The sequence below is a fragment of the Schistocerca americana genome, chromosome 2 (assembly GCF_021461395.2).
Source record: "Schistocerca americana isolate TAMUIC-IGC-003095 chromosome 2, iqSchAmer2.1, whole genome shotgun sequence".
Lineage (NCBI taxonomy): Eukaryota > Metazoa > Arthropoda > Insecta > Orthoptera > Acrididae > Schistocerca > Schistocerca americana.
In genome coordinates, this window is record NC_060120.1 from 706,779,996 (window position 1) to 706,795,410 (window position 15,415).

Here is a 15,415-nt window from a genome sequence, read left to right on the forward strand (position 1 = left end):
CATTCAGCTGCAGAGTGATAATTCATTCTGGAGATAAGCTTCCAGACTGTGGCTACGCCATATCTCTGCAATATCCTTTCTTCCAAGAGTGCTAGTACCACAAGGTATGCAGAAGAACTTCTGAGAAGTTTGGAAGGTAGAAGATGAGGTACTGGCAGAAGGAAAGCTGTGAGCATGTCATTAGTCATGCTTCGATAGGTCAGTCAGTACAGCACTTGCCCATGGGAAGCATAGGCCCCAGTGTAGCTCATAGTTTTAATCTGGCAGGATGTTTCAACTTAAAATTGAATGATTATTTCTTGCAATGATATTCACATTATTTTTCCCTCTTTTGTTCCACTGCCAGTTGTACTTCCATAAAATAATCACAGTTTTTTTAATGTAATAAGCTTTTAAAGTTATGAAGTACATTAGCTCTGTTTCTGATCTGCTTACAATTCTCTTTTCTTTACAAACTTATCACGACTGATTAAACAGAGATTCATAGCACTTTCCAGCAATGCTTGGGTAAGTGACCGTAGAGAAGTACAATCTACAGACTGCACTTGTGAAGCACCAATGTATACTACATAAGTAATATAATCACATTTGTATAACATTACATCCAGTTCATTTTTCCTCTCTGTATTACATTTAAAATTTAGTCACGATGAGATAAAAATTGTTGGATCTCATACTGTATCAGACTGATGTTATACTTGAACCATAGTGGAATTTCAATTCTGAATCATTTTTTCCTTCCATAGATTACATGTTACAATTATGTTGGAAATGTCGTGTTTACAGTTTTATAAACACATAAAACAATTTTTTTTAGAAATTTGTCACTGACATATGAAAACAATGTTTTTTGCAATAATGTTTTGAGGATAATTATAAATAATATGCAATGATGATATATAATGAAGAGCCAAAGAAACTAGTACACCTGCCTAATATCATGTAGGGCCCTCATGAGCACCCAGAAGTGCCACAACACAACATGGCATGGACTCGACTGATGTCTGAAGTTGTGCTAGAGGGAACTGACACCATGAATCCTGCAGGGCTGTCCATAAATCTGTAAGAGTATGAAGGGGTGGAAATCCCTTCTGAACAGCACGTTGCAAGGTGTCCCAGATATGCTCAATAATGTTCATGTCTTGGGAGTTGGTGGCCAGCATTTACTCAGAAGAGTGTTCCTGGAGCCCTTCTATACCAATTCTGGAAGTGCGGGTTGTTGCATTGTCCAGCTACAATTGCCAAAGTCTGTTGAATGCACAATGGACATGAATAGGTGTAGGTGACCAGACAGGATGTTTAAGTATGTGTAACTTGTCAGAGTCGTATCTAGACATATCAGAGGTCCCATATCACTCCAGCTGCACATGCCTCACACCATTACAGTCTCCAGCAGCTTGAAAAATCCCCTGCTGGCATACTGGATCCATGGGGTCATGAGGTTGTTTCCATACCTGTACGCATCCATCCACTTGATACAATTTGAAACATGACTCATCCAAGCAGGCAACATCTTTCTAGTCATCAACAGTCCAATGTCAATGTTGACAGGCCCAGGTGAGGCATAAAGCTTGTGTCATGCAGTCATCAATGGTACACGAGTTGGCCAATGGCTTGGAAAGCCCATATTGATTGTGTTTCATTGAATGGTTCGCACACTGACACTTATTGATGGCCCAGTGTTGAAATCTGCGGCAGTTTGTGGGAGGGTTGCACTTATGTCATTCTGAACGATTCTCTTCAGTCATCATTGGTCCCATTCTTGCATGATCTTCATCCGGCTGCAGCAGTGTTGGACATTTGATGTTTTAGCACATTCCTGATATTCACGGTACACTCATGAAATGTTCGTATGGGAAAATCCCCACTTCATCGCCATTTCTGAGATGCTGTGTCCCATCGCTTGTGCGCCGACTATAATGCCACATTCAAACTCACTTAAATCTTGATAACCTGCCATTGCAGCAGCAGTAACTGGTCTAAGAATTGCGCCAAATACTTGTTGTCTTATATAGGCATTGCCGACCACAGCACCATATTCTGCCTGTTTATATATCTCTGTATTTGAATACACATGCCTACACCAGTTTCTTTGGCATTTCAATGTACATTAATAGCCTGCATTCATTTGTACTGCTGAAAATACTAATATATTTAGACAAAATGAAAAATAATTTTTTAAGCCATATATATTGTGAAAACACATTTAAATCATATCTCCACCAATATGCTTAGTCTATATGTTCTCTTCAGTATTTCAGTATTTTCAGTACTACACTTCATTTTCCATTTTCCTTCTTTCAGTAAATTTGTTCCCTTGTGAAAAAGAAAGTGTTTTACTCCATTTCCAACTTAACATGTACTTTTGTTCTATGGATTTGCCTACAAGTACTTCTTAACCTTATACCAACATCCAGAGATGAGTTTTCTTATGAAGGTGCTCAGTTCCTTTATGCTCTTTATGCAAAGTGGCAGCCTGTAATTTCTGCATTTGCAGGGCCCTTCCTTTGCTGCAGATGTGGTAGTTTCCTGTAGTTCTTGTGTGGTGGTCTTGTAATTCTCTGTTTAGAAGTGTTGTACAATTTATGATTAAAAGAAATAGTGTCTCATATATGTACAATCCTGGTACAGTTAATATTTTAAATTCTTTGAATTTGTTTTTGCAGGATTCCCATGGTGTTAGTTTAGCTATGCATCTGATGGCTTTCTTTTTAAGTTTTAGGATTCTCTGAATGTGTGCTTCTGCTACTCCTCCCCCTGCTGGAATACAGTGCAGTATGTGTGGGAAGATAAGTCTGTAGTACTTTTTTTTTTAGGAAGGTTGCTATGTCCACCATACAGCACACTTTTTCATTAAGAATATATTTGAACTTATTTTTTGAAAGATCTTATCACTGTGGTATTCCCATGTCAGAAATTTGTCCACCTCAATTCCCAGGACCTGTTACAGTCCATTTGTTCTTAGTGTCCACACCCAATGCTCAGAATAAACTCCTCTGAGCTGTTAGTTCTCTTTGTTTCAAATTTTGTACACATAGCTTTCTTCCTGTTGATCAGTAAATTATTTTCTCGAAAATACCATTCTGTCATTTCATGATTCTCACTGGCTCTCTTTTTCTGAATCCTTCTCTGAGTCACTATGTACCAGTAAAGTTGTTCATCAGCATACATTCATCTACTGCAGTAGGCATACCATTTACACACACACACACACACACACACACACACACACACACAAGTAGTACTGATCCCTGAGCTACTCCACATTTTACCTCCAGAAAATCAGAGAAAACATTTTCCTATGTATTTCCGAATTTATGTTTTATTTTGACACACTGTTGTCTGTTTTCAACAAAGGTTTTTATAAATGTCTGCAGCTTTTCCTCTTATGCTATTGCAGTCTAATTTTTCTATACGAATTATATGACACACAGAATCAAAAGCATTTGTAAGGTCTGAGTATATTCCAGACACTTTCCTTTGACGATCCAGTGCCTCAGTGATTTATATTATGAAGTTTGCCACTGCAGTCTTAGTGGATCTCCCCTTTCTAAATTCATGTTGTGCTTCATTTAAGATGTTACCTTTCACTACAAAGTTTATAATTCTGTCTTTAATCAATGCTTCTGCTATTTTAGACAGAACAGTTGTGATCTTTATGGGTCTATAGTTACCTGGATCTCTTTTATCCCCTACTTTAAGTAGTGGTTCTATCTTGCTTTCCTTCATTATTAAATTTATCAGGAATGCCAGAGGCTTTGCAAGATACGTAGCACAGTGTTCGACCATTTTTGCTGATATGACATCCAGACCCTCCGTAGTTTTAGTTTTTAGTGTTCCAATTCATCTGAAACTTCCAATTCATCTGTAGGGAGTAGGTATAGACTTTGAGCCAGCCTTTTCAGAATTTCCATGCTCTTTGGTACTGATATGTTCGGTTTTAGAAATTTCTTTGCTATAGCTATGTGGTTCTGATTGAAGATTTACACACTTGTGGGCCTGTCATTTATTTCCCCTCCTCTGTCAATATTATGTTTGTACCTTTTAAGACATGTGACTCTTTTCCATTCTCATTTATGTAATTCCAGACAGCTTTAGAGATGTTAGAAGATGTTTGTATTTCAAATTTTTAGTGGCTAGACTTTGCCTCTCTTATCATCGTAGTGTATGCTTTCTTCTTGCACCTGTAGACCTCATGACAGTTATGTCCTTTGTCAGTTCACTTCTTGCTTTTTTGATTTCTTTGGTGTACTATTTCTTGTTTGGCTTATCCCTAATAGTTCTGCATATTTTAGGACAAGTTATATCTATGTAGTGTCTTCCTACATCAAAGAAAGATTCCCAGATCTTTTCTACACTGGCCTCTTTGTACACATCATCCCATTTTGCTGCTTTTAGCAAAATTTCTAGTCTACTCAGATTTCCAATTTAGCCCCTATGTTTTCTTCACTTTTTGTATTATCTCAGAGTTTGCTTGTTTTTCCAATGTGGTCTTCAACAACAGTATTTATAACCTGAACTTTTAGTCTATCTGGAGATATATTTGAAAAACATGGCCTGTTAATGTGTTTGACGTTTCTGTATATCTTGTTGGATTTTTTGCTTGAAACTGGAGATTGTGTGTCCTCAAAACCTCATGAAAATTTCTTGTGCCTGTTTTACTTGTCTGGATATCAATTAAAAATTGAAAAGTTAGCATTTTATTTAACTGGCCAAGACCTACAGGCCACCCATCTGTAGGTTTTCTGGCTACCATGAACACACATTGTATGATTTGAAACCTGTTTGCTTTTTCTTCACTAAGTTTTTCTAATTCTGTAGCCTTCCTGTCTGTGTCGGTATTATTTTTTCTAATCAGCATCTTTTTCTCCAATAAAACTTTCACTAATATTCACTTTCCTATGCAAATGAGTACGAATTAATATTTTTCTGGCAGTACAAACATATCTATATTTTCATAAACTATGAATAAAAAAATAGAGGTGCGGGTAAGCTACTACAAACAGCATAGTGAATGCATTATTGTGGCCGAGATAGACACGAAGCCCACGCCTACTACAGTAGTACAAGTTTATATGCCAACTAGCTCTGCAGATGATGAAGAAATTGATGAAATGTATGATGAGATAAAAGAAATTATTCAGATAGTGAAGGGAGATGAAAATTTAATGGTCATGGGTGATTGGAATTTGATAGTAGGAAAAGGGAGAGAAGGAAATGTAGTAGGTGAATATGGACTGGGGGGCAAGAAATGAAAGAGGAAGCCACCTGGTAGAATTTTGCACAGAGCATAACTTAATCATAGCTAACACTTGGTTCAAGAATCATGAAAGAAGGTTGTATACATGGAAGAAACCTGGAGATACTAGAAGGTATCAGATAGATTATATAATGGTAAGACAGAGATTTAGGAACCAGGTTTTAAATTGTAAGACATTTCCAGGGGCGAATGTGGACTCTGACCACAATCTATTGGTTATGAACTGTAAGTTAAAACTGAAGAAACTGCAAAAAGGTGAGAATTTGAGGAGATGGGCCTGGATAAACTGACTAAACCAGAGGTTGTACAGAGTTTCAGGAAGAGCATAAGGGAACAATTGACAGGAATGGAGGAAAGAAATACAGTAGAAGAAGAATGGGTAGCCTTTAGGGATGAAGTAGTGAAGGCAGCAGAGGATCAAGTAGGTAAAAAGACGAGGGCTAATAGAAATCCTTGGGTAACAGAAGAAATATTGAATTTAACTGATGAAAGGAGAAAATATAAAAATGCAGCAAATGAAACTGGCAAAAAGGAATACAAACGTCTCAAAAATGAGATCAACAAGAAGTGCAAAGTGGCTAAGCAGGGATGGCTAGAGGACAAATGTAAGGATGTAGAGGCTTATCTCACTAGGGGTAAGATAGATACTGCCTACAGGAAAATTAAAGAGACCTTTGGAGAAAAGAGAACCACTTGCATGAATATCAAGAGCTCAAATGGAAATCCAGTTGTAAGCAAAGAAGGGAAAGCAGAAAGGGGGAAGGAGTATATAGAGGGTCTATACAAGGGTGATGTACTTGAGGGCAATGTTATGGAAATGGAAGATGATGTAGATGAAAATGAAATGGGTGGTTGTGATATTGCATGAAGAGTTTGACATAGCACTGAAAGACTTGAGTCGAAACAAGGCTCCGGGAGTAGACAACATTCCATTAGAACTACTGACAGATTTGGGAGTGCCAGCCCTAACAAAACTGTACCACCTGGTGAGCAAGATATATAAGACAGGCGAAATACCCTCAGACTTCAAGAAGAATATAATAATTCCAATCCCAAAGAAAGCAGGTGTTGACAGATGTGAAAATTGCCGAACTATCAGTTTAATAAATCACGGCTGCAAGATGCTAACACGGATTCTTTACAAATGAATGGAAAAACTGGTAGAAGCTGGCCTTGGGGAAGATCAGTTTGGATTCCATAGAAATGTTGGAACATGTGAGGCAATACTGACTCTATGACTTATCTTAGAAGATAGATTAAGGAAAGGCAAACCTATGTTTCTAGCATTTGTAGACTTAGAGAAAGCTTTTGACAATGCTGACTGGAATACTCTCTTTCAAATTAAGGGGGCAGGGGTAAAATACAGAGAGCGAAAGGCTATTTACAATTTGTACAGAAACCAGATGGCAGTCATGAGAGTCGAGGGGTATGAAAGGGAAGCAGTGGTTGGGAAGGGAGTACTGGCGGGCAGCGTGGAGGGTAAAAATCGTAGAGGGAGACCAAGAGATGAATATACTAAGCAGATTCAGAAGGATGTAGGTTGTAGCCACTCCCTGATGCTATTCAATATGTATATTGAGGAAGCAGTAAAGGAAACAAAAGAAAAATTCGGAGTAAATATTAAAATCCATGGAAAAGAAATAAAAACTTTGAGGTTCGCTGATGACATTGTAATTATGTCAGAGACAGCAAAGGACTTGGAAGAGCAGTTGAACAGAATGGATGGTGTCTTGAAAGGAGGATATAAGATGAACATCAAGAAAAGCAAAACGAGGATAATGGAATGTAGTCGAATTAAGTTGGGTGATGCTGAGGGAATTCGATTAGGAAAAGAGACACTTAAAGTAGTAAAGGAATTCTGCTATTTGGGGAGCAAAATAACTGATGATGGTCAAGGTAGAGAGGATATTAAATGTAGACTGGCAATGGAAGGAAAGCGTTTCTGAAGAAGAGAAATTTGTTAACATCCAGTATAGATTTAAGTGTCAGGAAGGCATCTCTGAAAGTATTTGTATGGAGTGTAGCCATGTATGGAAGTGAAACGTGGATGATAAATAGTTTGGACAAGAATAGAATAGAAGCTTTCGAATTGTGGTGCTACAGAAGAATGCTGAAAATTACATGGGTAGATCATGTAACTCATGAGGAGGTATTGAATAGAATTGGGGAGAAGAGGAGTTTGTGGCACAACTTGACAAGAAGAAGGGATCGGTTGGTAGGACATGTTCTGAGGCATCAAGGGATCACCAATTTAATACTGGAGGGCAGCATGGAGGGTAAAAATCGTAGAGGGAGACCAAGAGATGAATATACTAAGCAGATTCAGAAGGATGTAGGTTGCAGTAGGTACTGGGAGATGAAGAAGCTTGCACAGGATAGAATAGCATGGAGAGCTGCATCAAAAAAGTCTCAGGACTGAAGACCACAACAAACCACAACATATGTAAAGAGGTATAATATCAGCACAAGACTGTTTGCCAGATTGCTGCAATATTCATGTTGATTTTTTTGTTAGCCCTAACGAAAAATAATGCACGTATGAACAACCTAAAACATTTAAATACTAACTATGAGGATTGATTGGTTGGTGGAGAGGAGACCAAATAGTGAGTTCATCAGTCTCATCTAGTTAGGGAAAGATAGGGAAGGAAGTTGGCCATGCCCTTTTGAGGGAACCATTCCAGCACTTGCCTGAAGTGATTTAGGTAAATCACGGGAAATCTAATTCAGGATGGCCAGACGTGGGTTTGAACCACCATCCTCCCAAATGTGAGTTCAGTGTGCTAACCACTGTGCCACCTCACTCAATCTAACTATTAGGAAAATGTGAAGGCTCAATTCAAGCTGTAGTAGCATAAAAATAATAGTGTCAACAAAAAAATAAAAATCAAATTCAGTGTGATGACAAATATAACAGTACATTAATCACCAAATGTCAACAATTGGAAATGTCTTGTGTAGTACATTTTCTGATATCAAACTGACATAAATTTCATAGTGCCTGACAGGAAACAAATGTTTGTGATCACAGACTGCAGCTCATGACATCCTAGCAGTAATATTTGATACTGACATTAAAAAATACTAAACTTCACCCAAAAAGGACTTGAAGCCCTGCCCATTAGTACCGACAGGCCACCATGTCATCGTCAGCCCATAGGTCTCAATGGATGTGGATAGGGAGGGGCATGTGGTCAGCACACAGCTCTCCCAGCTATTGATACTGACATTGAGCAGATATAGTTAGAGTGATACAAGGTAATATGTACTGCAGTTGTCTTGTGGAAACCAATTATTTGCCTGGTTACTATGTTCAGCAATATGTATTGCCACCTTCAGATCCATAAAACTGGGCAATTGTAGTTACATCATATAATACTTAAACCACCCTGTCACATTAGGACTGCACAATATGCAGAAGGAAGTCGAAGCATTACAGTGACATGCCTGGTGTGCTTTGATAATGTATGTACAACTTGGAGTACAAATGGCTTGAACAAGACAGCTAGGTGTGACATCTTGCCTCTTCATGGCTGCAATAGAGTCATCAGACTGTGGTTTAAGCACTGTATGATGTAACTACCAGTGCCCAGTTTTATGGATCTGAAAGCAATGCATATTGGCAGAACTAGTAATCCAATAATTGTGTTAATATATCAATATTGACAAATAAACGGTTTTCACAAGAAGACTACAGTAGAAATTTATAGATTGCCTTCTGCACTGAATGATCTTGTCAAGTAACCGTAACAAGATAATATGTTGTAGAACCACACTGAAAGAAAATTAGTGTTGCATATCAGGATCTACAACTTAGTGGGCACTGTGCTGAACCAGTCTTTGAATGCTGTGCCATAACAATGAGGCTGGAAACACATAAGCTTGGTGGACTGATGTATCACAGGCAGTATATGGAAAAAAAATATTAATTTTCATCAAACACAGAGAGAAAATGTTAATTAGGTTATGTAGACTTAAGTGAATGTTCAGTATCCGTGAAGACTTAACACTGTTTTTCTGTAGATTATTATTTATCAAGGACACTAAGTGTTATTGACATTAAGCTTTGGATCAATTCACATAGTAAAATGTTTATTGAGGATTGAAGATCATAGCACCATTAAATCTTATTCTTAGACCAAATTTCTTACAACAATTTTAACGTAAAATTGTTAATAAAAGGTTTATCTAACCATGAGGGTCAAACTTTAATGATAAAATTAAGGCAGTTAAGCTTGGATCATAAAAGAAACATCATATAGCAGAAACTTGGTCATAGTAGTTAGCAAACTGCCAGGAAGAGATTTTATCACAATTTTTTCACTGTCTTACACATAATTTTCCTCTAAAATAGTATGAGGATAAAATGAAATGCAAGTAGGGACAAAAACAGGCTAGGATATGAGAAAAAAGTACCTTGTGCCGTGAAGGAAACCATCTGCCTAATTCAGGTAGCACTTTGTTATTGTTGAGTTAAAACTGCATTACTCCACAAGTACTGTAAAACCTTCAGACTGTTACAAAAAAAAGTATGATTTATGTTCAAAAATATGATTGAAGTAAGTAATTTAGAAGAACATTTGGGTAAAGTAAGGAAAAAAGTGGCATACATGTTGCTGAGGTCCAAGGTAATGGCAAAAAGTTTGATATGTAAAATCAATTACTTCTCGTTTAAATGACAACCTTAATAATTCAACCAAACATCACACCCACTAATAAACAGCAAAATAAAAATGTGTTAAATTTATTTAAAAATGCATGTTTCTCCACTAACAGACATAATTTCAAAAATACAACTCATAACGAAAATATAAAAATCGTGTTGCCCCTAAAAAGTAGTAAAACTTGCCCCCATAAAAATTTAATAGCAGTTATAGCTATAATGGTGTCCTTAATGGGGGTTTAAAAGTTTCTACTTTCATAATAGATCTGCCCTTGAAATACCTTTGTATGCAGTCAAGCAGTAAGATATTTTTTTTATACGAGTGATATAAATATGTAGTAATGAAAGGAAAAGGAGAGAGAAACAAATAAATTGAGTGCAATAGAATAGTCACTTATTTTTTCACAGTACAACTAGCTAAATTCCTCTTATACACCTTTTGCATTTGATTATCTACAGTGAAAGCCATATAAGATCTCAGAAATGAAATCTTGGTAGAATTGAAGAACAAAAACTATCCTGTAGTTGTATTATGCAACATTCAATGGGATGGATCACAACATTCTACCTCAGAAACTAAAATGGTGTCTCACTTTCATAATATAAGGCAGAGGGTCTCTTTGGAAAACTGCATTACAGATATTCAATGAAACATTGGAAGAAAGTGCCTAAAATGTGAAATCCCATGGAGTTCAGTACTGTAGTTTCTCTTGTTCTTAACCTACATAAATGATCTCACAACAGATTCATCAATCTCTCTGTAGGCTGCCTCTTCTGCCATTCCACCTATAACTGCTGCAAAGTAGTATATTCACTGGAGCTCAAAAAAATATTGCTTTACTATATTTATTAACAGTTTTCAATATACATTGCTAATCAGACAATGCCATTTGCTTTTTTTCTAAACTTTTTTTTCTTCAACTTCATAAAACTTAAACATTCTGTTTCAGTTTCTATCACTGTGATTTCTAAATAACTAGCCACCCCACCCCCACCTTCTCTGCTCCTAACCTAAATTATGTCTCCTGTATTATCTCACATTCAGGATGACAGCAATTGAAATCCCCATCCAGCCATGCAATGTTAAGTTTGCTGTGGTTTTCCTTAAGGAAACAGGTAGGACGGTTTCTTTGAAAAGAACATTGTCAAATTCCCACCCCATTCTTCCTCAATCCAAGTTTGTATGTAATGATGAAACACTAAATCTTAACCTGCATTCTTTCTGTTTTTAGTGTTTCATCAGGTGCCGCCTTCTCCTGCCTATAATGAGGCATGCTCACTGCTGCCACATCTCTATTCCATTTCCTCACTGCTTCTCCCTCCTTTAGATGTTACCTTTGCTTCCATTCACACCTCCCTTTTCTCTTCCTTTCCCATGTGTCTCTGCCACCTACTCCATTCAACATAACCTCTCACTCTAGTGGGGCTACAGCTCCGGAACAAGAGAGAGAGAGAGACAGTTAGTCTCTTTGGTCCAGAAAAGGACAATATTCTAAAGCTTATCTATGTTTTCAGTATTGTTTATGTGCCTATCTACTTCTCAATGTCTCAACTTTGTGGTGAGTGGTTACGTTTACTCCTTGTAGTGTTTGTTTTCTATCCTGCACTTTCCACCACTAGTATATTAACATTGTTTATTCATTCATCTACTGATTACTTTATTGTACTTTTGTGCATGTCACCACATTAATGTAATACCATTTTTTAGTTCCCACAGAATTACATTCCTGTTCACCTACTGTTAATGGTACACATAATGTTAATGATGTTTTCTGTACAGCCAACTGGCCAGAGACTTCAAACTTTTATCAGGATTTGCTCCTATTTGAATATATACTGCCTGACAAAAAAGAGACATACCTAGAAGACCTGGTCAAATGTCAATGTAAGTTCATACACATACACACCATTGATGGACATGTAAATGATTGGAGCTGAAGCTCTCTGTGACAAGTGGAACAGCCACCAGAGTGCACTGCTTTTGTTCATATTTAATTTTGTTACCAGGCCTGGTAGGGTATATAAGGTGTGTGAATGGCATCAGACGTTAAGTATCTCTGTGAGAGACACGGAGATGCTGTGTTCTTGTGTGAGCACCTAGAGTTTGAAAGAGGCCTCATAGTGGTCCTCTGTTCGGTCAGATTGTTCAAATCTTGCAGTATCCAGATTTGACTGCATGGGAAAGTGAGGGCAGGCATACTCATAATCTAGGTTCTGGTCGACCACATCTGACCACCACAAGCAAGGATTGGCATATTGTACACCAAGGACATTGGTAACCTCTTCACATCTGTGCCTGCCATCCAAGAGTAAGTATTGCACTCCCTGTAACACTGTGTCTCATCCTGCACCTTTGGTCAGAGATTAGAAGTAGATGTTTTAGGGGATTAGTGCTCCATGCATAGGGTGCCATTAAAATCACAACACAAATGGCTGGATTTGCAATGGTGCCATGACTGGGAAGCATGGACTGTTTATGAATAACATCACATTTTATTGAGTGATGAATCACAGTTATGCACTACTCTGGATAACCATCATCAGTAAGTGCAGTGGTGACCTTAGGAGACATCACACTCTTTCAATGTTTTGGAATGGCACAGGGGTTTTACTTTGGGCATCATGGTGTGAAGAGCCTTTGGATGTGACTACAGGTTTTGGCTGGTAATGATTGAGAGAACTCTGATGGCATAATGGTATGTCATGGACTTCTCATGTGATGGTACTGTGGTACTGTTTTTCAAAGTAAAATGCTCATCCACACATGGTACATGTCTCTGTGAACTGACTATGTGGTGTTGAGATACTCCTGTACCCAGAAAAATTCACAGATCTGTCCCCAATAGATCATGTATGAGACCAGCTTGGATATCAACATCTTCACAGTGCCAGTATCCTACCCAAGACACCAAGGACCAGTTATGACAATTATGGGCTACCTTACCTCACAAGAAGAATGTCTTTCTGACACACTTCCCGATGGAATCACTTCATATATCCAGGCCAGGTAGCGAGCAACATCATACTGATAAATGGGCTCATACTGTCAAGTTCTTCGTAAATGTGACTCAGATATTGTGATAACTCAAGTAACATCACATACCCTGTCAGTATGTGGTGTTTTATTTCATTTCCTCCTCGCCATCTGGCTGCTTTACTTTCTTTGTCAGGCAGTGTAGTCTGACAAGACAAGTTTGTTATTTGCATGTTAAGTAAGTCATGTTTGTGACAACTCAATATGATGTGGAATGTGTCAATAGATTTACAAATAAGATATATGTTCTTTGTGAAAACATGTTTGTATAAAGAGCATTTATATAATTTGATTTTTCTCTAATTGCAATCTACAATAAAATTTAACAAATGTAGTTGAGTCACATACAGAGATTATCTGTTCAGAATATTTAACCTTGGAATAGACATAGTTGCCTATCGGAAATGATTTCAGTTTGTTTTAAACTTTCATCATTTGCAAGCACCTTTAAATCACAAGGGGAGTTGTCAAATATTTTTATGGCTGCAAGCTTTGCTACTTTCTGTTCAAGAATAAGATTCAGTTGGAGATAGTGAGACCATTTTTGTTCCTAGTGTTAATCTGTTGCATTAATGAAGTACAGAACACCTACATCATTAGAAATCAATACTGCTGTAATTTGGTTCTCACTGAAGACTTTTGTTGCTTGTGGACATAACATCATTACAATAATTTGCATTTCTTTCTGTCCATTTCTGCAATGTAACTAATTTTAACATTATAAAAATTTTAGTTTTTTTTACTAGTTATTCTCACAGAAATGTGTTTTCAAGCAAGATGTTTTTTGTGTCATTTTCCTAAGCAAGATGTTTTCTTTTTGTCATTTTCATAGGCAAGGGAATAAATGAAATGGTTTATTATCAGCGTAAAAAATATAAAATAAAATTTTGCACTGTCCAAGACAGTGGATTTTATTTTGTTTTATTTTACTTTCTATCAACACACTTTTAGGTATCGTATTTGTAGCAATGCTCTGTTAGCTATAAATTCTTCGATTTTTAGTGGCTTACAAGTGAGTGAGAACCTAATTAATTAAACCATTCTTTTATGTACTTGTAGGAAACAGAGAAGGAGGAAGAATCAGAAACACCAGGATTCCCCTTTAAGTTCAAGAAAATGTTTGAATACAACCATAACCGTATCGCAAAGGAACCTTCTTTTTATGAAGCATCCTACAGCAAGGACCAGGAAGAACAGTGAGTGTAAGATTCATGAGAATGAGACCTGTAAATTAAACATGACACAACTCTCAAACTATAATGGAAAACCTGAATGGGAATGTCGAATCATGGACCATGTGCATATACATTCGTATGCACCTATATGCTGCCATAATTACAATACTCTGCACAAGTACCCTGGTAAAAGAAGAACTGGGACTGGGTCAAAATAGAGGGAGACTTCAGAAGAAACCATACGGATAAGGGTATAAAATAATTTTAACTTAACAAAAGTGAGAAACAAAGAGATATGTGAAACTGATATTGGGAGGCAGACAGAAAATAGTACAGGTAGGACATAGTGGAGGCAGATCTCAAGGGCAGCATGATTGCCTAATGGAACATATTGGAAGGACAGTAACAACCTGTATCATTCATTGAAGCTGTTGCCATATGGTGTGGGAGTGGAGCCAGTAGGAAGGAGGGTACTAAATCAGTTATTGAAGTCATTGTTGTGGCATACAGCATGTTTACAGTGGGGGTTCAAGTGGTGATTATCCACAGTTTGGTAGTAGTTATTCATGCAGGCAGACAGCTGGTTAGTTGTCTTCTCCACACCTTTCTTCTTTTATAGGATACAAAATGCTTGTGACTGGACTGTGGTAGAAGGTGACAGATGCAATATACGACCAATCTTACCCAAGATTCACCTACAAAAAAATGTCCCACATGGTGCAGAATTAGGAGTACGGTTGGTATAAGGACGGATTAGGATATTGTTTAGGCTGTGTGGATGACAGAGTACAAATGTGGGTGTTTAGCATGGACTTACACTCATTTCAGTGCACATTGAGTTTGTCAAGGGAATATTAGGGTTTAATGTCTTATTGACAGCACGATCATTTAGAGGCTAACAATAGCTCAAAGTGCCAAAAGATGGGTAAGGAAATCAGCCTTGTCCTTTACAAAGCAATTGCTTGCCTTCTGGATTGCTATATAAGAATCTCTGACCTCCAGAATATGAGTCTAATGTCTTAAAATACAACACCTCACTCGATTAGAGAAACTTTAATCATTGCTAAAGGACGATGTTAAGTTTTCAAGGTCTGATCCGATGATGAAGGGGTAATAGTAATGGCTTCACAAGGGCTGTGAATGTGTTGGTGCCACTCAAGTAACTGGCAAAAGGAAATCTATTTCTGGACTAGTTGAATAGGGTATTGTGTGTTTGTAAATGCTCAGTCAAGGTTACTGATGTGTGTGGCTAACTTCCCCCTTCCACTGCAGACGGTGCCTAT

At 37.5% G+C, this 15,415-nt stretch overlaps 1 protein-coding gene across 1 annotated transcript in view; it reads left to right on the forward strand.

Annotated features, from left to right (window-relative positions):
* Positions 1-497: 497 nt before the first annotated feature.
* The window catches only part of LOC124595810 (anoctamin-4), a 148,502-nt gene continuing 133,584 nt past the window's right edge, over positions 498-15,415 (forward strand). Inside the window, exons 1-2 of the mRNA XM_047134704.1 lie at positions 498-507; positions 14,017-14,153. Of these exons, the coding sequence (XP_046990660.1) occupies positions 14,074-14,153 (80 nt within the window). The 5' untranslated portion in view covers positions 498-507; positions 14,017-14,073. The remainder of the gene's footprint in view (positions 508-14,016; positions 14,154-15,415) is intronic.